This window comes from Cupressus sempervirens, chromosome 10 (genome assembly GCF_028749045.1).
Source record: "Cupressus sempervirens isolate cs-2001-9-10 chromosome 10, ASM2874904v1, whole genome shotgun sequence".
NCBI classification, from domain to species: domain Eukaryota; kingdom Viridiplantae; phylum Streptophyta; class Pinopsida; order Cupressales; family Cupressaceae; genus Cupressus; species Cupressus sempervirens.
In genome coordinates this window covers 796,465,485-796,489,236 of record NC_143127.1, presented here as the reverse complement: position 1 = coordinate 796,489,236, position 23,752 = coordinate 796,465,485, and the positions used below count along the sequence as shown (strand labels likewise).

General features: G+C 37.6%; 1 protein-coding gene across 1 annotated transcript; it reads left to right on the top strand.

Annotated features, from left to right (window-relative positions):
* Positions 1-11,160: 11,160 nt before the first annotated feature.
* LOC149536316 (calcium-dependent protein kinase 2-like) lies at positions 11,161-22,866 on the top strand. The gene is made up of 8 exons (XM_089807310.1): positions 11,161-12,014; positions 20,830-20,973; positions 21,062-21,214; positions 21,300-21,415; positions 21,504-21,671; positions 21,815-21,942; positions 22,041-22,140; positions 22,250-22,866. Exons 1-8 carry the CDS (start codon positions 11,300-11,302, stop codon positions 22,328-22,330), a joined length of 1,605 nt encoding a protein of 534 aa, XP_089663436.1. The 5' UTR covers positions 11,161-11,299; the 3' UTR covers positions 22,331-22,866.
* The last annotated feature ends 886 nt before the right edge of the window (positions 22,867-23,752 follow it).

The following is a 23,752-nucleotide window of genomic DNA, read 5'->3' as shown; positions in this document are numbered from 1 at the left end:
CCATGTCAAGCTTGATGTATCGTCATTTAGAGTTTTTGGGAGTATAGCATATGCATTTGTACCTGATGCTCAAAGGAAAGCAATGGAACCGAAGAGTCGACCCCTAATTTTTGTTGGCTACTGTGAGGATGTAAAGGTTTACATGTTATTTGATCCTAATTCCAGAGAGGTCCTATTTCGACGGGATGTCCAGTTTGGTGAGAGCCCTCCTATCGTACATTCCTCGCCTCTAGCACCTCCTTCAGCTCCCACACTCCCTCTTCATTTCTAGATTGTTCCACGGATGATGAGGATGATGATCAAGGTGATCCCCATTTACCTCCGCCACAAGATCCTCCCCAAATGCCTAAATGGGCTTGAGCTATAGTTGAGGCTACAAGATCTCTAGCTGGTGACCCATCCACATCCCGTCGCACCTGTTCTCAGACTGTAGGTTCCAGTCTACTCAGTCATGTTTTTAGTATTGATCCTCAGACATTTGTGAAGGCGACAGGACATTCAGAATGGGATAGTGCAATGGAAGAGGAATATTCTTCTTTGATGAAGAACCACACATGGGATCTTCTTCCTCTTCTAGTGTGATGTAAGTGGATTTATCATACTAAGTGTGCTACTGATGGTTCTATTGATAAGCATAAGACTCGTCTTATTGCGAAGGGTTTTTCATAGGTTGAGGGTGTTGATTATTCTGAGACATTTGCCCTTGTCACCAAGATAAATTCTATTCGCCTTGTCTTATCCCTCACAACTTCACAGGGATGGTTAGTTTATCAGATGGATGTGAAAAGTGCCTTCCTACACGGTGATATCACTGAGGATATTTATATGGAGCAACCTACAGGTTTTGTGCAGGATCCCACCTTGGTTTGCAGGCTTCAACGTTCATTGTATGGTCTCAAGCAAGCCCCTAGGGCTTGGTATGAGAAGATGGAGTCATTTATGTTGTCTACAGGCTTCACTCGCTGCCATTCTGATCCCACAGTGTACATTCAACATCTTGGTGATGAGATTCTGATTCTTGTTTTATATGTTGATGAGACTAATCTTGGTTTCCTGCACTACTTTCTTGGTCTTCAGATTCATTAGTCTCCTACTGGAATTTTTGTGTATCAGCAGAAGTATGCTCTTAACATGCTTCGTCGCTTTCACATGCTTGATTGTAAGGCTACTCCTACACCATTTCAGTTGGGTCTTACTTTGTCTACGTCCTGCTCCTCACCTTTAGTGGATGCTACTTTGTATCGGCAGTTGATTGGCAGCTTGTTATACCTGACACACACTCGCCCTGATCTTTCCTTTGCAGTTGGCCTTGTCTCTCAATTTTCTCAAGATCCTCATGAGAGTCATTGGCAAGCTGCTAAGCGTATTCTGCTTTATATTCAAGGCACACTCATGTATGGCATTCACTATACTATGGGGATTCTAGACATTGTTGGCTACATTGACTCAAATTGGGCCGGTGATGTCGATGATCGAAAGTCTACTTCTAGCTTTGTCTTCTATCTTGGCTTTGGTTCTATCACATGGTCATGCAAGAAGCAGCATGCTTGAGCACTTTCATCTATAGAGGCTAAGTACAGGGCAACAGTTCTTACTAGTCAGGAGGCTTTATGGCTTTGTCAGTTGATGATTGAGTTTGGCTTTCCTCGTGATTGTCCCACTATTTTGTGGTGTGATAAGCAGAGTGCCATCCACATTTCTCGCAACTCAGTGGAACATCAACGTACCAAGCACATTGAGTTGCATATACATTTCATCTGTTAGTTGATCCAGGATGGTGTTATTGCATTGGAGTACATTCCTACTGCTGGACAGGTTGTAGACATCTTCACTAAGCCTTTTGCATCACCCCACTTTCTTTAGCTGCGGTCAATGCTTGGGGTTATGGAAGTTGTCCTTGGGGGGATTTTTTCCTTTGTTTTGTGAGCTTAAGGAATTCCCCTAAGTTGCACTTAAGGGGGGGTGTTAGAGTAAATAATTAATTAATTGTTAATTATTTATTCTATTTACTTAAGCTTACTTAGGTTAATGCATGTAGTTGAGGTTAGTTGTTGACAACACAGGAGTTTGTTCCCTTTAGCACACTTATCTTTTCCACCTCTTGTGGATGTGTGCTTAGTTGTCAACCTTATCTCCTACCTCATTCCAGCTTGTTCTACAAGCTTCCATGAGGCCTTTTAATTTGGTCTCTCATTCATTGTAAATTCATACCATTCACATAGCAATTCTAATGTCCTATTGTGAAATATTCTCTTGTGTGGTATTTGCTTCAAGCTCTTTGCTTCCTAGGTTTCTCTTCAACAAGCTATTTGCATTGTAGGTGATCTTGGTGCACTTTCGAAGTTGGATTCTCAACTCCTACAATTATTATATGCCCAAAGTTTAGTTTAAGTAAACTAGAGATAATAAGTGACTTAATAATTAAATCAATATGATTTAATTAATAAGAACATGCTTTATTTCCCTAACACCCCCCCTTAAGATAAACTTAGGAAGTAGCTAAAAACATAGAAGCTACTACTGAAAGTAAATTTGGGTCTTGGCAACAAGGCCTAATGAGGTACCTAAGCACAACCAAATCTTTGAAAAGAAGAGAAATAGAGAAAACCACATGGGAAAAACTCTACTCCAAAAAGAGATTGAAGAAATGCTGAAAATAACTAGTGAAGGACAGAAGAAGCCTCCAAACTAGGGAATGTCCTAGAAGATAGGAACAAAAGATGATAATGAAGAACACTACTAAAGCATGATGTTGTAAACACTGCCAAACTTCTGATCTGAAGAACCTCCAATGTATAGAACATGACCAAGTAGAGAAGACTAAGTCTAAAGAGCTAATCAATCAAAGACGGGAGGTATCTTCATGGCCTCCAAAAATAGGAATGAAAGAATGTCTATATGGTAAATGATCCATCTCACCAAAATGCATAGGTATTCAACCACTGCAATCGTCTAGTACATAGGATCAAATATTAAATACATAGCTTACTCCATCGAACCAAGAAAACAATAGAACCAACATAACACCCTTGTAATGTTGAGAGGTCAGACATGAACCTAATGAGCATTCTATGTGATTCCAAAGTTTTAGGTTCTGACTCTACTCCGACATCCCCTATCCCTTGCAATGTACACAAACCTAATGGGCATAATTAGGCATGGTTTACAAAGAAGAGCCAATGAGATGGGTTCATAGAGTCAAACTATCCATTTAGAAAGTTTCATTAACCTCAAAATACATTGAATCCATCTTTTATCTAGTCACCTTTCTGCTTGTGCTCAACTGGTTACACAAATTTCATATTTCAAGGTCAACTACATAGAGATATTTGATCTAGGGCTTGATAAAAATAGCAAACAATTTCCTCCTACCCAAGCTTTTTGAATCTTACAATACATGGTCCTAACTTGAATTTCCAAAGTGGTCGTGGAAATCCACAAGTGAAATTACAAGTTAGGCCTCTATTTGTGTATAACCCTGATTTCTAGGAGGGTTTTAGATCTGTGAATACAAAACAACACCTATAACTCTCTTCAACAATAACCAAATGAAGTTAGATCAAGTGCAATAAAAAAGTAACTTTAAACACCATACAACCATGTCACCTGATCTGGTATGCTAATTTGTACAAGGCTTGTATCGCTTAAGAAGATAACAAAATTTAGATAGAAATCAATGCTCTTTATTCATCAAACTTCAAAATCATACAATCTCCCACCTTTGACTTTGGAATGGTTCAAATATGTTTAAATAGACTCAGATCAATGGCTGAAACCAACTTTTGAATAGGTAGGGCCATTCACAAATAAGTTGCATTATACCAAGCAAGACTTGGGAATGGTTCAAATATGTTTAAATAGACTTAGATCAATGACTAAAACTTACTTTTGAATAAGCATGACTATTCACAAATAAGTTGCATTATATCGAGCAACTTTTGCAAAAAAATTCTTGACAACATTTTAGCAACTTTTGCAAAAAATATTGCAACTTTGACAATTTTGCCACCAAGACCCAAACAATGAATCAAATACATGTCAAGGCCATTTCTAAGGCCGTTAGTGGATAAATCCACAGAAAATAACATATTTTACCTTCCTATTAGGGTCATATTGGTCTAATGAGACCCAAGGTTTTATAAAACACCTTTGGGATCTTAGCCTTATAGTATGGACCCAATGACCTTATGGGTTGGTCCAAATGATCCAAACCCATTATTACATCACAAAGAACCTACAACACATGAAATTTGCATTGGGTGCCCTACACCATGTTGATGAACTTCAAAGGTTCTTAATGAGCCTACACTTGACGACAATTAGATTCAAACTTGACCTAGGTGAAATTAGTGGAATGTATTTCTGCCAATCTTTGACTTTAGCCAAAGATGTTCATTGTTGAGAGACATGCTCCCAAAAAAATAAAAAGATTTTGTGAATTTCAAATCCTCCTTTCAACCCAAATCACCTCTTACTCTCACCAATCTTCATCATTATGTAATTCTACAATATATAATGATAGTGTTTCTTCTCCCAAATTCAATTGTATGACACAATCTTCTTTTGAAAAACATGACACACAATTGAGTCGAGAAGAATAAGAAACTAACATCCATACTACCAAGATCACTTGAGACTCAAACCAAACCTCAATCCTTACACCTTCTCCATCTTAACATTAAAAAGTAAAAAATAATATATATTAGGTCTTAAAAAGGCAATATACTCTCTAATATCCATACTACCAAGATCACTTAAATCCTCACACCTTCTCCAACTTAACATTAAAAAGTAAAAACAATATCTATGAGCTCTTAAAAAGTGAATAGACTCTCTAATATCCATACTACCAAGATAACTTAAATTGTTACACCTTCTCTAACTTGACATTAACAAGTAAAAGAAAAATTTATTAGTTCTTAGAAAGTCAACAGACTCTCTAATATCCATACTACAAAGACCACTTAAATCCTTACACATTCTCCAACTTGACATTAAAAGTAAAAGAAACATCTATTAGTTTTTAAGAAGTCAATAGACTCTCTAATATCCATGCTACCGAGATCACTTAAATCCTTGCACCTTCTCCACTTAACATTAAAAAGTAATGAAATTGCTAAAAGATACTTACCCCCAGGAGGATATTCAACTACTTAAAGAACTCAAGGAGTTGATAGAAGCTCAAAGAATCCCAATGCTAATACAAGAGGATAAAGTGGTGTGGGAGATAACGTCTAGTGGCCATTACACTGTCAAATATGCTTACAAACTCCTCTTTTGTAAGGACCCATGTCCCACAACATGGCATAAAGTCTGGATAAGTAATCTTCTGCCTAAAATCAACTTCTTCTAGTGGACTTTTCAACATGTTAAGATTTAATCATTGGACAACCTGAAAAAAAGGGGTTTTTTTTAATCACAAACAGATGCTTTCTCTATAAGGAGGAGGAGACAATCTCTCACCTCTTCCTAGAATGTCCATACACCCTAAAGATCTAGTTACTGGTGTGGAAGAAATTTGAACTATGTTGGGTGATGAAGGAAAATATGGGTCAATTTGTGGAAAACTAGGATTGTCCCTTTTATCACCCTAGGTTGGTATTCCTATGGAGAATTGCCCCATCATACATTTGCTAGCACATATGGAAGGAAAGAAAGAATAGAATCTTCTAAAAGAAAATATAAAGATTACCAAATGTAAGGTACCAAAGGAAGAACCAGGAAGGAAAGAATGCCAAATAGCAAAAAAATGGGGTATCCACTAGAAGTTTAATCATTTTGATAAATCTAAAGTAATAACGAGGCAACCAAAAAGATGTAAACCACCAACAATAACACAACTTAAGTTAAATTTCAATGGTGCTGCAAGAAAGGGTGTTGGGGCTGTAGGTGGAGTGCTGAGAAATGGAAATGGTGAAGCAATGTTAGCCTATTCCAGGAATGTTGGTGGAGGAAGTAATAACATGGCAAAAGCAATGGCTCTACTTTGGGGCCTACAATTGGTTAGGGATATGCAAATTAAGGAAATAACTATAGAAGGTGATTATAAATTAATAATTGATATGGTGAAAGGAATCTCTTAGCCAGGTAGGAATATCCAAAATATTATCACAAATATTAGACATATCCTAAATCGGATGGAAAAAGTCCAGTTACAACACATATATAGGGAAGGTAATATGGTGATGGATGCTAGTGCTGCCATGGGGTTTGATTTAAAGGAAATGACGTGCTAGAGAAGTATGAACTTCCTAAAGGAGGAAATTAAGACCCTGATTTGCAAGGAAAGGGGGGGAACAAAAACTAAGCATGGCTAGACAAATAATGATCAATGCCAAATTTGGCAATATCATATTAAGGAAGGCGAAGCTTGCCAATTTTAATAAGAAATGTAAGAGAAAGATGACGAAACACTATAGTACAGGTTGGATAATAAATAGATGCAATTTGAGGCAAGAGTTACTTCACAATTATGGTAACATAATGCAAAAGTTTAAATATTTTCTTTTTGAAAGTATGAATAATATCATTATAGATACTGTAAGAGATTTTAGTTGGAGTTATGATGCAAAGTACACACAAATCTCATAATGAATAGGGATGGGATTTCAAAGCGTCTCAAAAAATTGCTTATAGGATGATTAAAGGCCCTAAAGATGTTATTTTCAACATCGTAGTGCTGCCATTGATGAAAAATATCTCCGTTGTTAGTGAGCTTGAGGGTAAGAAGGTTCAGATGCAAATTACTAGGGTTGGGGGGCTAGGAGTTAGTGAGGAAGAAATGGGTGGAGACTTGAATTGACTGGAGCAAACAAAGATAAAAAAAATTTAAGGATAGAATGACGACCTGGTTCTTGTTGAAAGAAGGGGGATTTCTTCCATATATGCAAGCAATGGTGAGTTAGGATGAAAATTGTGCTCTTCAGTTTGTGAATGGATGGAATGACCGCAGAGGTACTGTAAATGGTATCACATTTCAAGTGAATGAGGAGGTTATTGCGATGGCCATTGGGTTGTCCCTAAAAGGGGAAAAATGGAAGAAAGTTATGAAAATGACGGACAAAGCCAACATGAATAGCTTTTTGTCAAGGATGAAGAACCTATTTGCTACAGGGGAGGCTTCTGGAGGGATAAGCTACCTGCTCCTTGGGATAATGTTTACTTGGTGATCATGAAATACCTCATGCTCGAAGGCAGGTTTGGAGTTTATTATTATTATCACTTCCCTATACTGGACCATTTCAGAAATAGAGATTTTATTTCTATCCCGTTCTTTCTATTACACTCTTGAGGACATGATAAGTGATGTTAAGGAGAAAATAAGTAAGGGTAATAATTTCACTATCATTCACCAGGGTTTGATCTTTAGACTTTACCAGTTTCATCTTGCCCTTTGTCCCCTTAGGGTTATTGTTGTTAATAATCAACGTCACCATCAAAATTCCCCTCCGAGTACTAGCACTAGAACCAGAATCCACACGCTGCACCCTTCTCCTAGTAGGGATAATAAGAAAAAGAAAAACCCAGATTCGGTAGTTGAACAAAAGGGTAGTAAAAAAATCAAAATTGAAAAGCTAGTTGAGGTGGACATTGGGGAGTCAAAGGAAGAGGAGGGAGGAAATGGTAGGAGAAGGTTGGGAAGGTTAGCCAAAACACAAGAAAGATATAAACAAAAGGCTAATAGATTTAGGGTTGAGGAGGCGAAAGAGAAGAATTTTGAAAATAATGAAAGAGAACTGGAGGAGGAGAAACTTTTTGACTCTAAGAGAGAAAATGGGAATGAGGAGAAAGAAAAAAGTGAAAATTTTGTTGATAACACTTGGGTGTTTGCTGGTAATGTCAATACCACTGAGATGACACATGTGTCAGCTAGCTTTACCTTACAACCTATTACCTTTTGTGAAGACTACAATAAAGCAGATACCTCCCCCATTACCAACTCTTCTTTGGCTAAGGAAAAAACCAATATTTTTATTAACCCCCAGGTTTTGCAGGATGAAAACCAGCCATTGGCAAAGACTGAAGAGACACATAAGAATGTTGAAAAAGGAAACACAGAGAAAGAGGAGGAGTAGAATGAGAATAATGCACAGATAGAGAGAGGGTCAAATCTTTAGAGGATGGGTTTTACTCCTCAAAATTTGCCTTGAAGGTTACCCATGCTCCTGCTACCACCCTTCAATTATTGGTATAAGAGAAGGATGAGATAGGGCTGGACATGGAGGACAACAAGCTCCTGTATAAGTTCCTTCCTAAGGATTGGGCTAGAGTGCTTCTGGCTGGGAAGGGAAAAGATAAAGATGAAAAATAATGTGGTGGTTCCTAGGGGCTTTTTAGCCATAGTTGTTTATTAGTTTTAGATACTACTTGGTTTGCTAGTTTACAGCTTATTCACAGACTTGGGTTGGCTTGTTTATGCCAACAGTTTAAAAAAAATTGAACTTTAATAGAATGTTTTGTACTATAGTCTTTAGATTTAGTATAGATATTATGTTGATAGATGTAAATGATAATGTGATGTTTTTGGACTGGGTTGGTTGTGTTTGTGCCAACAGTTTATGTCTTGAACAATCTTAGTATGCTTAGTACTATAGTTTCTATTTTAGTTAGTTGTTTCTCTATTAGCTATGTTTTTGGTTAATAGTTGTAGTCTGCTATTGTATGTGACTGCTATCTACTTGTTTTGCTAGTAGTGTGTTGGTTGACAACTTTTTGGTTGTAAGGGCTGACCCCCTTGCTTTGGTCTTTTTTTATTTCAAAATCATTAAAAAGTAAAAACAATATCTATTAGTTCTTAAAAAGTCATTAGACTCTCCAATATCCATACTAGATCACTTAAATCCTTTCAACTTGCCGAACTTAACTTAAAAAGTAAAAGCAATATCTATCAATTCGTAAAATGTCAATAGACTCTCTAATAGCCATAGTATCAAATATCATTTGAAACTCAAACCAAACATCGACTCATTACATCTCTCCAACTTAATATCTAAAAGTAAAAGCAATATCTACAAGGTAGTTCTTAAAAAGATAATAGACTCTTGTGTGAAAAAGTCATTAGAGTTCGTCCTTGGTGGCATGATTGGAAGTGGTATCCTGCCACTTCATTTACCAATTATAAGCCCAATATGGGGTACAGATGGCTTTCACCCCACCTTCCAATGGTGGACACGCTTAATCAACGGTGGCATTTGCAATCTTCGCTTTCTCAATGGAGAAAACATTTCGACACCATTTGGAGTGCCATTACAAAACCTAAGATTGCCCACTTTGCTTGGTGCCTTGCCTTCCAAGGTCTTCCCCTGGGGCCTCGGCTCAAGCACATCGGGGTTCCTCATCCTAGATGCCCCTTCTGTGGTCAACCTGAGTCTTTTTTGCATATTTTCTGGTTTTGCAAGCGTGCTCAGAATTATTGGCATTGAATTCATGATTTTTTCAAGCCTTTCAGGCCCGAACCTTTTTCCTGGCACATGATCCTGCTGGGTGATTCCCCTAGAATTCCTCGGAAGTTCTCCCAGATTTGGCATACCTTCAGGATGGAAATTTTGTTTTCTTTGTGGAAAGATAGGAATGCAGTTTTATTCACTCACATTTTTTTGGATGTTAACATTGCAATTTACACTAAGGCATGCATTTGTAACAATGTCATTATGCAGATACAGGTGCAAGCTAATAAAGTTGCCCTGGAAGTTGCGCACTTACAGGAATTGTTAAATCACTAGGGCAATGCTCCATGCACCATTGCCAGAGTGCCTTCGGATGCCTCGGCCGATGCCTCTTCGTCTTGCGGTCGCTGTTCCCGACGCCAGTCCTCTGGCCGCCATTCACACACGCCGTGCTCCTAGGCTCCCCGCCACCGCTCTCCCAGTGATGGACATGGCGGTTGGAGGCGCCGCTTCGCTTCCCCACCGCGTGGTGGTTCTGGATGGTCCCCGACTCCTCCCCCTAGGCGGGCTTCTGGCCGGTCCCCGGCTCCTCCCCTTGGACGGGCGCACTCTGGCAAGTTTCCTCAGCTGGCCTTGGCAATTTCTCCTTTGCGGCCATACAAGAAGGATGCGGAGACTGCGACTACCCCAAATCCTGCTGATGCTGCTAACGGTTGGACTATTCCCAGTCCGCCCCACAATCCCACTGATGCATGGGGATTTCCTGATAAAGACGACCCTCCCTCTGCTGGTACTGCCTTGGCAGCTTGAGGTTGTTAAATTATTATTTTTTGATGAATAGTGAATAGTTTCTGGCTGAGGCCATGTTGTTAATTCCGGCTTCGACTGTGTGAACTCATTCGCAGGGTGATCTTGTATCCTCTGACCTTTTTTTTGTGAATTGTAAACTTAATAAATTTTATTAATTGAAAAAGACTATTCATCAAAAAAAAAAATCATTAGATACTTTTCTATTATATTAGTGAAGTTCAAAGAATTTTTTATGAAATTTAATAGTGATAAACATGTTAAAAAGTTATTATGTAATTTGCTATTAATGAAGTTCAAAGATTCTATTCTTATAGACCCATCAGGCTATAAATACATTAAAAGACTAATGTGATAAAAGCAGATTCCTTTCTGACTCTCAATCTAGGCTATTCTAGCTCAAACCTCTACAAGATAGTAAAATAACATAGAAAATCGAGCTCAAATCAGCTTGTACTTTTCAGCCATCTTCATGCTTATCATCATTTATTTAAAAATGAAAAAACAAATTATTTTGACTTCCACGGGGCTAATGATAGCCTCTAGGGGATAGAGAAGCTCTCTAGCCACTTCTCACTTATAAATCATGAGCAACCGCCCCACACTCCTTTACCAAATTCCAAGAACCAGACAAAACAGAGACGGTGCTTTCATTTCCAATAACAATAATAACAACTAGACAGAACTGGAATGGTGTTTTCTGCGTGGGATTTTTTTATTCCACGTGGTAATTAACGTCTCGTCTAACCGGCGACGCCTGTCGGATCTCTCGTTGTCTTGAGGAGAACGAGACTTCCAAAGGGTGGTGACACGACAACTATCGCTGACGTGGACAATCCGCGTGGACAACTCCTTCCTTTGACCCCCTCACTCCTTCCGCATAGGAAACTAGAAACGGTCTCTTCATACGCGTTGCCTTCGCTCTCGCGCAGCGTATAAAAAACCTAAGCTATCTGCCACTCATTCCATCCAAAACAGGGGAATACCACTCGGTTCGGGAATTCCATGTAAAACCTAAACTGTTTGCCACTATTTCCTTCCAAGATTTCAGTCCAGAACAGGGGAGTCAGATTCAGTTGCGGAATTGTAGTGAAGGGAGAGCGAAAATGGGGAATTGTGCAGGGGCTTCGAGCAAGGACTCACGGGTAACCAGACCAGAGACGAATGGAAACCATTATCAGAATTACAGTCAGCAGAAAGAGGAGGTGCCGCGAAATGGGTTGGGTGGAAGCGCTCAGGCGCAAGTACAATCGGGCATGACGTCGGCCGCTTCGCCCCTGCGGCCGCGCCCTGCCGTGAAGCCCAAGCCCATGGGTGCAGTCCTTGGCCGGCCAATGGAGGATGTGAGGGAGACTTACACGATCGGCCGTGAGCTCGGCCGCGGGCAGTTCGGCGTGACCTATCTTTGCACTCACAAGACCACGGGCGAGCTGTTTGCCTGCAAGACCATTGCGAAACGGAAGCTTTCGAACAAGGATGATGTTGAGGATGTGAGGAGAGAGGTGCAGATCATGCATCATCTTACAGGGCAGCCTAACATTGTGGAGCTTAAGGGTGCATACGAGGATCGGCATTCGGTCAATCTAGTCATGGAGCTTTGTGCTGGAGGTGAGCTTTTTGACCGGATCATTGCTAAGGGGCATTATACGGAGCGTGCTGCGGCTACGCTTTGCAGGACTATTGTTCAGATGGTGCATACTTGCCATTCTATGGGGGTCGTTCATCGGGATCTGAAGCCTGAGAATTTTTTGCTGTTGAGTAAGGACGAGAATGCGCCGCTCAAGGCCACAGATTTTGGGCTCTCGGCTTTCTTTAAAGAAGGTTTTTAGCTTTTCCCCTTAAAACCCTTTTCTTTTTTGTGTTTTGGTAGAAAATCCGTTTCGGTGTGTTAGACAACTATTTTTTTTTCCTACGTCTTTGAAAGTTTGATTTTTGATGTCTTTTTTGGGCGTGCTCTTGTTAAATTGTATTCCAATCTCAAAAATCCTGGCAATATAGAAGGTGAGGGAGTTTTATCTCCAGGGAATTGAGTGTAAATTTTGTACCGTTCAGATAAATGGCGCTGCCTGGCAAATCGGCAGATGCGTTTGTGCTAATTGGAGAATATAATCTGCGAGTCATTTAACGAGTAATTTATGGTTCCAATCTCAGAATTCTCGTTATTATGGAAGTTGAGGGGTTTCAGCTGTAGGAAGTTGAGTGTAAACCATTCAATACCATTCAGAATAATGGCGCTGCCTGGCAAATCGGTAGATGCATTTGTATTGATCAAAGAAAACAGTATGCGGGTCATTTAACGAGTAATTTTTGTATTCTAATCGCAGAATTCTTGCTATTATAGAAGGTGAGGGATTATATTTGTAGCAAAACGATTGTAAATTTAATACCATTCAGAAAACTAGCGCTGCCTGACAAATCGGCAGATGCATTCGTACTGAGTAGGGAAAATAATATACGGATCAGTTGACAAGTTATTGCTGTATTCCAATAGTTATGCCCAATGTATTTGGTTGTTCCCTCCGTCAGAGCTCATATTTTGCTGCATTTCTCCTGGGCACCCAGAGTTGGTTGTAGCCGTTTAGGTGATTTAATTATTGACAATTATACTGCTTGGTTCCACAGGGTCATTACACGCAGAATTGGATTAGGTAGTTTATCACATTAAACATTTACGTATATACTGCCCCGATCTTTGAAGTGCACAATTCTGAGGAGTGGATGTCAGGGTTAAATTTGGTGGCTGTATGGCTGAATTTACTTATTCTTTCTTAATTTAAAACAGAACGAAAAAGGTTAGGATGATTGTATCACATGAAAGATAAAAGTTTGGGCAGGCTTTCCAAAATCAGAATTTTTTGAAGGCAAGGATGGACGAATATGGATACTCTTTGATTAAAAATATTGCCGCTGAATCAATCTCCAGAGAAGAATAGAAACCTTTTAAGGCTTTGGTGGTTGGGGATTGTGTGCGGTGCTTAGGTCCCATTGGCTGCTTTGGCCTCATAGACATTGTAGAAAGATTTCATTTCATTTCTGTGGTCTCGGACAACATGTTTTTGCAGGTTTTCCACTGCTACTGGAAACCTGAGTGTCTTGGGGATATGGGTTCAGATGGAACTTCCCCTGCCATTCCGCTTTTTCTTTTGAAACAGCAGAGCTCCTCTGCAAGGGAACATCCCCTTAGAATGTTCCTCAATTTGGGAATACCCAGACATTCTAGCAACATCCAGCTGTATCCTGGAACCCCACACCCCCTGCTCTCCACTCCTGAAAAATTCGAATTTCTTGTAAAACCACGTATACGGTTAAAGTCATTTTTAAGTTACAGGAATGTACTTTAATTATATTTCTGTCCAGCCCTGTATTCCATATAAATCAACTGCAATTCCTCATTTGCTGGCAGCTTACCATAGACTTTTGTCAAATAAGTGAATTAGTAATTACTAATGCATTTCAGAAAGGCTTACGTGACTGTAGGCCAATGAACAAATAACAGCAATGGGCTTAACGATTTATTTGTAAAACAATCACACACTTTGGACTCTTGTGATTCACACATACAAGGAAGCCTATCTGAGTAAATAAGTATTTGGAAAATTGGTTTTCTCGTGTTGCCATTTCAACTTTTTAACTCATGTTTAGAAATTAAATTCCATGAACTAATGAAAAGTGATATTTATTACTAATCAAGAGGCTCCTCCAGTAATGATGAAACATGAGGGTTTGCCGGTGTACTAAACATCTGATATGGTTGACTGTCAATTGAGGCTCGGACTGGACGTGGGAGTTTAACCAAGTAAACATCTGGCATGTTTAACAACTCATCTGTTGGGGTATGACACACCTAAAGGTGTAGTGTTTTACCCCATTATTCATTATGTCTTGGGGATTTGTGTGCTTTCTCCACAATGAAAGCTCCACTTATTTAAATTTTACTAGTTGAGATCATCTCATTTTTAGGGCCACCATTTATTGGCTTTGGGAAAAATCTATTAATAAAAAAGAACAGGACTACACATCTAAGGAACCTTAATCCATAGATGCAAGTAGAAAACTCTAATAAATAAAGGAATCTTACATTTACACTAAAAAAGTCTAATAATTTGATTTGGTGAGACTGTCCTGTCTTGTGATTCTTGATTCTCTTTTTTTAGTAGCATTAGTTGTAGTCCCATCAAAACAGCCTAGCAGTATAAGTCATATTAGAACAACTCAGTGGTTGGAAAGTAGTGCTGAATAAAGGTGATTTCATATGGGTTGGTATTATAAGATGTTATTGTTTCTTAATGCTGCCCCTTCTGTTAAGTACCTTCTCAATAGAAATCTTGAAATGTCAGGGAGTAGATCTTTCTTTTTTATGATCAGTAAATGTTGCCATAAGGGGCTACACCCATCTATTGATAATAAAAGGTTTACGTCAGTCTCCCCTAGAACATGCATATGGAGCCATCTGTCATTTGGCTCATATCTCCCTTTCATGTTGCCATATTGTCAAAGCATGCAACAGAGCCATGTCTTGTGTCTACTCTATAGTCTATCTAAAGATTCTAAACTATCTAAACCTTAATATCATCTATATTTATATGAGAAGAGAGACTCCTGTATGCACCCTAAAATGGTCACCTTGACTATGTGCCTAGGTTTCATAATTTATCTCAAGCTTGAATCGATATTTACATCACCATTTCCTTTGATCAAATTAAATTACTTGAGTTATTCAATTTATTTGAATTATTTAATTAATCATTAATATTTTATATCAATTTCCTTGATTAAATTGGAGTTAATATATTTAATTAATTTTAAATAAATGGTTGGATCATCTTGATTTTTGTATTATTTAATTAAAGGAATTTGCTCCCTTTTAATTAAATAAAACCCCTCCTCACTTAATTTTTATGTGCAACAATTATTATTTTAAAAGAAATAATTAAATAAATGTCACACACTTTATTTTATAAGAAAAGGAACTAGTTTACATTTAAATTAAATAAAAACACCCCTCATCTTATAATTTTTATGGAGTTTTACACTCCATATCTCTTAATTAAATGCTAATTGCACATTCTCTTATGTGGGTCACACCTTTTCATTTAATTTTCATTTTCCCTCCAATTTGGGAATGCCTCTTGGCTTTGGTATATGAGGAGACCTCCTTCCTTCATTTTGGAGGAGGCAATTTTATTATCACCATTATTTGGAGCTTTCATGCGATTTCCTTGAGGACTTCGAGCATTCTTATGAGAAGATCGTGACTTCTTATGCTACCGTTATGATAGACATTTTTTGAAGCTTTCTCGGGGACTTGGAGATATCTTGCATGTTCATGATCATTTGAACCTTTCGTTCATTGGATGTACTTGTGAAGACCAAGGCTAATGTTCATATGAGAGCCACCACTACAAACCTTTGAAGGTCTTCGCACATTGATGATAGGAAGCTATGAGTCGATTCTTGAGATCTTGCGCTTTCATGGTGTTATTTTGAAGAATTTCAAGTATAAGGATTCATAGAAGTGTGTTTGCATATTTGTCCACATTTTTCACACACAACTCCCATCACCAAATTGCTACCCTTCTTCATTCTCAATGTCTTCCATCCCCACAGCCATGTTGACCAAAGCACGACCAATCCATGCCACCCTCCACAACTGTCCCAGGGCATGCTCTAATGAAGTTTATACCCATACTTGTCACTAATGCGTCCATTCCCACACCCCAGATGATGCACTGCACAATAGGATCATTTTGTGTGACATCAATCTATGGCCAGACCCTTGCATTTGACAGTAAGTCCAAGGATTGTGCATTGCAAATATCCCTTCATTCCCCTTGATTATGGAGATAACGGAGCAACTCTAGCTTTGGTCTTGAAGAATCCATTAATCTTTGCCTGAAATTTCCCCTAGAAACTCCATCTGCCTTTTCTTAACTCTCAGGAATACAATTCTATCCATACTCAATCTGCAAATGTCATGATGAGACAAATCTGTTCCGTTATTTCAATTTAATATTGTCAAATTGTCATTGAAGTAGATGGTGGTGTGCTAACCACAACTTTGCTCAACTCCTCATCATTCACCACTAGTTCTCTTTCTCTACAATCCGTCTTGGTTGGCAAACTAGTTCTTTTTCATTGCAGGTTGTTGATGTTTGGTAGCTTCAATCAGATAAACCTATGAATATATATGAGATATAATATGTTTGTGTTTATTTGTTCATTATATTTGAGATAAAAGTCTATTATTATAGGAGAGAAATCTATATATATATATATATATATATATATATATATATATATATATATATATATATATATATATATATAATTATATTTGTTATTATATTAATTATCTAATTAACGAATACACAAGGGACATGTCGCTTCATAGCTTATGATCATTATAAATATAAGAGGTTGTTGCCATTTGGAAAACACATACCTTAACAGGAAGTGCCATTACACTTGCAGTGGTCCTCCAACCTTAACATGGTATCAGAGCAAGTCAACTTCTACCTATTAACAAGACGTTTCTGTATGTGCCAGGGATAACATTTGAAAAAGTTGATTACAATAGTGGCATTGTAATGGAAGAGAATTGGGTAGTGAATACATGTAAAGCAATGTTTGCATAGAAACAATGGTAAAATGTTCATGTCAATCTGTGGATGTAATTCTATATGTTTTGACACGTAATATATGGGATAATATGACTTCACAATTACAATTATCGTGCTTCACACCTGGTACTTTGTTGACAATTCTAATACACACGGAAGTATGATTGAGGTAGTGGCATATCGGCAATTGTACATTACATATAGTTGAATAATCTTAGAGATTATTGGTTAGATCGAAAGTGTCAAAACCATAGTATGCATAAACTAAACACAATGTCACATCTGCATCCAGAAGTCCCCTTGATACGACAGAGAGATTCGACATAGTGCCTCATACATGCTATAAGAGTTGACAATGGCTACGCAGATTATGGAATGCATCATGAGCAATGAGATATCACTATGATTGGCCATGGTGATGATAATATAGAGATGAAGGAGATTGGTTTGGAGACACAAGAGTCGGTGAATAGCATCGAACGTGATTAACAAAGTGGAAGAACACATATGCTACTGCGTGTGTACAAACAAGGGGCTGTCGACCATTAATGTGGATGTTCATTGACAAAAGTATCTAGAGAAGGTTTTGTGAGTTACAAATATGGGGCCAGGCCACGAAATAAGGAGTATACTAAGGTGCATTGTTGTTTGTCAAGGAAGGACCCACCAAATGTAGGCACATCAAACAAGATGTTCAGACCATGGTGACACGTGGATCCCCTGAGTGAGAAATTTTTGGGTTGAACTAACCGAATAAGCAACAACACTGTAAGATATCTTACGCGGAGGCTAAGAGGAAATTGAAGTAGGTTAAAACTTGCATAAGTAAGAGGTTTGAATGAGATTATTAAAGGCTCAGTGGTATTTATAATGTGGAACAAGGAACCCCAATGAGTGGCAAAGGCATCAAACTATACATGGGCCCCATCATAGTATAGTGGATAGGTATATTTTATTGTTATATAAATATATACATACATACGTATGTGTGTGTGTGTGTAAGAGCTATTTGCCTTTATCTTTTCCTTTCTCTCTGAGGATGGTCTTGCAGGAAAAGGATGATTAATATTAGATTCAAAGGGAATTTGACACTTCGTCAGAGGCAACATTGGATGAGGAGCTGAGAAGGTTGATGTTTAGAGGGAGTCTGATACATCCATCAGAAGGAGTTGACAGAGCATATGTTTTAGTTGATCCTTGAAGATCTTGATCATATCAGAATTAGAGGTATTTTTGATTTCATGTAAACTTTTGGTATCATGCATGTGATTGCATGATTAAATGAGCCTACCTCACATAATGAGGAAGTGACGACTTCCAAATGATCATCACTTGTATTTGTAGTGGAAGGTGACAATCTTACAATAAGTAAAGTCATGATATACATTTTATGTAAAAGTTGAAACAGATCATGATGGATTATATCTTGTAAATCAACAGCTCAATGTTAGATGTCATTAACTTGAGAGTCTATGAGTTGTTTGTATAGATATATAATAGGTATTTGGTGAATATCACGTGTTGATGTTCTGGAGGCCACTACCTTATTGAGTACTTGGTGAATATTATGTGTTGTTATTCTGATAGGCCAATACTCTTGATTTTAAAATGGTGGATATCTTTTGATCAAAGACATCTTTAAAATTCGCCATTACTAATATTATCAATTGTGTAATATTTGTGTTGTGCTTATCCATATACATTTTATGTAAAAGTTGAAACAGATCATGATGGATTATATCTTGTAAATCAACAGCTCAATGTTAGATGTCATTAACTTGAGAGTCTATGAGTTGTTTGTATAGATATATAATAGGTATTTGGTGAATATCACGTGTTGATGTTCTGGAGGCCACTACCTTATTGAGTACTTGGTGAATATTATGTGTTGTTATTCTGATAGGCCAATACTCATGATTTTAAATGGTGGATATCTTCTGATCAAAGACATCTTTAAAATTCGCCATTACTAATATTATCAATTGTGTAATATTTGTGTTGTGCTTATCCTCCCTATCTAAGAGGGCGTGTTGATGTTTGGTAGCTTCAATCGGATAAACCTATGAATATATATAACTACATATTATATAATACATACATACACACACAGACACACACATATATATTTGTTATTATATTAATTTTCTAATTAACAAATAGACATGTCCCATAAAGGGACATGTAGCTTATGCTCATTATAAATACAAGAGTTCGCTGCCATTTGGAAAACACATACGTTAACAGGCAGTGCCATTACACTTGCAGTGATCCTCCAACCTTAACCTAGACTATTTGCAAAATTCGTGCCAAGCTTTCAATGAGCTGACCTCAATCTCCTGCCCTTTCTTTCCTGCCATTATCTTTGCTATGAAATCTGCCACACTGTTCCCTTTCTTGAATATGGAAATTGTGGTTCTCTTGTCATGGCATTTTAACACATCATGAATCTGCTACAACTGCTTCCCTAGCTTCCAATTTGGCATATTATTTGTTAGAAGGGCATTAATCTCTTTGTGTGAATCTCCATAATCAATTCTATAAATATTAAGTTTATTCCCCTAATCAATTGGAGCACAGCTGCTTGAAATTTGGCCTCATTATGTGTCGCTTTCCACTTTGCATGCCAGTAGCATGTGGTCCACTGTATCTTCGTTTAACATTAAATACATGTATATGGCCAAGAATCCAGTTCCCCACTCACCACACTGATAGATCTCAACTTCCCCTTCTGATAATTGGGCAGTTCTTTTGGACAATAATGTCTGTAAAATCTCTTTCTGATTGTTTGGAGCATCAATATCTTTAAAGTGAATGCCCAACCTGTCAACCACATCCTTTTCACATAGTTGCATACTTTGTGGCCCCAAATATTTGTTAGAATGTTCTTGAGTTTTCCAGGGGTTCATCACCTTACCGTGACTCCTGCCAGGAGTCGGGGAGTAGATCTTTTTGTTTGCCAAGAGTTTGAAGTTGGAAACACGTTTCTATCATTTAATTCTTTACAAACCATTTAAAAAACTAGAGATCATATGGTAGGCAGGCCTGTTTTACAGCTATGTGAAATTTACAATAAAGTTTTATCCCAGATAAAAGATGTTTTGTCATGCTAAGTTGCAGGAAAAACATCAAACCTCCCAGAAATGAAGTATTGAATTGCCACAAACTTGTCATTTAGACATGAGTTCGAATTTTAACTTGAACCTCTTTTCTCTCTCTCAACCTATACATAAAACTTACATCTTGATTTCATTCTGCACATTGCTTCCATTGTCAAGTGACCTTCACATGGCCAGTTCATAGCCTTGTATATGTGGCTTCTATAGTCAAGCAGAGGTTCTAACCTCTAACAACATGGGTAGAGAAAGAAGAATAGTAGGAAATGAAAAGAATCATGTATATTATTGTTCTAAAATATACCAATCTGCCCCTTCTACTCTTTTGCAAACGATGTTCACAAAATGTGCTTTGTTCCTAGCACTAGCAACTTCCTGTAAAGTTTGCAGTATAAAAGATTTCTCGATAATTATGGCTTCGAACTTGGAAGGCAACATATGCTTTTTACTGCACTTCTGCTGAGCATCTGCTTCACACTGTAATATTTTTATAGAATTTACGTTTGAAGATTCTTTTAACTTAGTAATGTTATTTTGGATCTCTTAAAAGTTTGCTTGGCCACTTGTCAAGCCAGAGTTATTTTGATTTTAGTTGTAATCCACATTAAAAGATCCAATACCCTTCTGGTCATTTCACATTTGACTGACCTGGCTTGGTTGGATTTGGTTTAAAAATTCTAGTATGTTGATAACTGATTTATTTTGTTTAGCATGTGATGCCAAGAGACTCTTTTGGCTTTCTTTTGCACAAACAAGTCTGATTGTTGCCTTCTGCATACAATCATGTGCATTTCATCTACCATATTCTGTCTGTCAAATAGTTTGAAGGCTTTGTAGATTACGAGAACTTTTGCTTGTTTTCCAGGGGCTTTTCTGCTGTTATTGACTTGCTATCTGGTGCAGGTCAATTATTTAGAGACATTGTTGGCAGTGCATATTATGTTGCTCCAGAAGTCCTAAGGCGAAGCTATGGACCAGAAGTAGATGTTTGGAGTGCAGGAGTGATACTGTATATTCTTCTTAGTGGAGTCCCTCCTTTTTGGGCAGGTCAGTAGCATAATGAACCCATACAATTGCTTTAAATATATGGTAAGGTTATAATTTTCTAATTAATGTTTAAACTTTGATTTAACAGAGACAGAGCAAGGTATATTTGATGCAATCTTACGTGGGTATATTGACTTTGAATCTGATCCATGGCCATCAATCTCTAGTAGTGCAAAGGACCTGGTAAAAAAGATGCTGAATTCTGATCGCAAAGAGAGACTCTCAGCTCTTCAAGTTTTAAGTAAGCTGTGAAATTTTCTATTTTCTGCTTTGACATGAGGTCTCTTGTATCATATATGCACTAATAAGAGTGATGGGCAATACAGAACATCCCTGGATCAAAGAAGATGGTGAGGCTCCAGATACACCAATTGACAGTGCAGTTTTGTCTAGGATGAAGCAATTTAGGGCTGCAAATAAGCTTAAGAAAGTTGCTCTGAAGGTGAGGCTTTACTTTTTAACAATTCAGTTCTTTGCTTTTTATATGATTTAGTTATACCTGTTCTAAATTATGTGGATTTCTCTTGCAGGTTATTGCTGAAAGACTGTCAGAAGAGGAAATAAAGGGGTTGAAGGAGATGTTTAAGAATATGGACACTGATGGCAGTGGTACTATAACTTATGAAGAATTAAAAACAGGTCTTGCAAGACAAGGCTCAAAAATCTCAGAGGCTGAAGTCCGGCAATTAATGGAGGCTGTAAGACAACAGATCTGTTTCGTTGTGATTATTGTCCGATTAACTTATTGTGTGAAGTAGAAGCTCTGCTATAATGTAATGGCATTGTGTCTTTTGTTTTCTAACTTTGTCTTTTGTATGTGGTTTTTTAATGTCTGGTTCAGGCTGATGTCGATGGGAATGGGACAATTGATTATCTTGAGTTTATCACAGCTACAATGCATATGAACAGAATGGAAAGAGAAGATCATTTGTATGGTGCCTTCCAATACTTTGATAAGGACAACAGTGGGTAAGCACTTGTGCACCTAAACTAAGTTCTGAATTTCTTTGTTTAGTAGAATTTTAACCATGTTAGTTGAGCGTTTTTATTGGATTCTCTTTTTTCAGCTACATTACAAAGGATGAACTGGAACAAGCCTTGAAAAAATATGGAATGGGGGATGAGGGAACTATTAAGGATATAATTGCTGAAGTTGACGCAGACAATGTGAGTAGATATTTTTTCTTGCTTTCATTTTTAATTTAATATTCTGTTTTTAGTAAACTTTCACCTTGAATATTAGATAGCGCTAATTCATGCTTAATCATATGATTAGGATGGGCGAATAAACTATGATGAGTTTTCAGCAATGATGAGAAAAGGAAATCCAGATAACAACCCCAAAAAGAGACGCTGACCTTATCCGTATGCTGCTGCTTCTAATCAGAAGTGCTTACCATGTGAACTGTTTGTGTACAATGGCATCTTCCTATGATAGATCTTCTTTTCCTTATAAAATTGCCCTTTCAAACAATCATTAGATGAATGTGTTCATAAAATTTCCAAGGTAAACAAGTTTTTACAGAGCAGGATTCATCTACTCTCAATTTGATATTCTGTACGGTGTCTTGGTGGAATTGCTGAAGGCCGTTGAAGCACAGTTGTTTTCTTCTCAATCTATCGTCTGTTTCTATCTTGTATATTGCGAGAGGATTTTTTTAAGCCAAGGAAACGGCAGGAGCCGTCCATCTTTATTTAACATAAACCTCAAAAGACCTTGAATACATGTTGAGGTGTTATCTGTTGTTAGGGTGCTATTGGCATGTTAAGTGTGTTGTAATTTTTACATTCAAGGTGGTTGTTCAGAAAGGGCAAGGTATAATACGGATTGGTTTTATCTCTGGGTCATGAAATATGGGGCCCCCATCCATAATTTAATTTGACGTTGTAGCATATAGACTAGCACAATTATCTTGAGTATTTTTGGAAAAATAAGTTTCAAGGGAATTGAAAGCTTAGGTTTGCTGGTAGGTAATACTTGTGATCTCTGGATATTGGCTTCACTCCTCAACTCTGACTCTTTGCTGGGTCTTTCAATGCGTTTCTTGATCAAGATTTCGTCCCTAATCTGATTACTTGTTATGGAAATTTTTAATCGATAATAGATTAATAGCTTGCAATTCAATCTTGAATTTTTTGAAAGATTGCAAGTTGGAATTGAATATTTGGAATGTACGTGAGCATCTTGTATGGGATGGAAAGCAATAAAAACTATTACAAATCAGTGGATTTGTGTGTCAGAGACAAAGCATCATACATCGACGGTATGCAAACTACCTGATTGAAATCATGACCATTTTTCAAAAAAGTCATAACCGAGCATTGATCAGATTTGAGATCGTTATCTTGTTCTATCTGACAATTCGAGGAATTAAATATTGCAGTTAAAGTTAGAAATCTTTGATACTTAGAAGAATAAATTTGCAGTAATATTTTGCATGCGTCCCATCAAACACACTGTGGGGTTGAAGAAGTCTGGAGGGGTAAGGCATGTGAAAGGAATCAGATATCTTACGAATATGCACCCGTAAGAAAATTTAATTAAAAAATTGAAAAGCCCGAAGCGTATATTCTTGTTGCATAATGGGAAATGTGAAGAGTTGCGTAGGCTAATGTATAACTAATTTCTAAGACAATCATATTTCTATAATGGAAGTATATTTATAAGTTCCCACATTATTAAATTCGCGAGTTTACTCTGTGAGAACATGTTTTACATATCTTGACTATTGTCTCCACATTTTTTAATATTGTGACGTTATGCAATCTCGCGAGTGAA

Coding starts and splice junctions, on each gene's coding strand:
- LOC149536316 (XM_089807310.1), top strand. CDS start 11,300: ATGGGGAATTGTGCAGGGGCTTCGAGCAAGGACTCACGGGTAACCAGA. Junction 21,672..21,814: donor TCCGGCAATTAATGGAGGCT/GTAAGACAACAG, acceptor TGTCTGGTTCAG/GCTGATGTCGATGGGAATGG. Junction 22,141..22,249: donor CTGAAGTTGACGCAGACAAT/GTGAGTAGATAT, acceptor TCATATGATTAG/GATGGGCGAATAAACTATGA.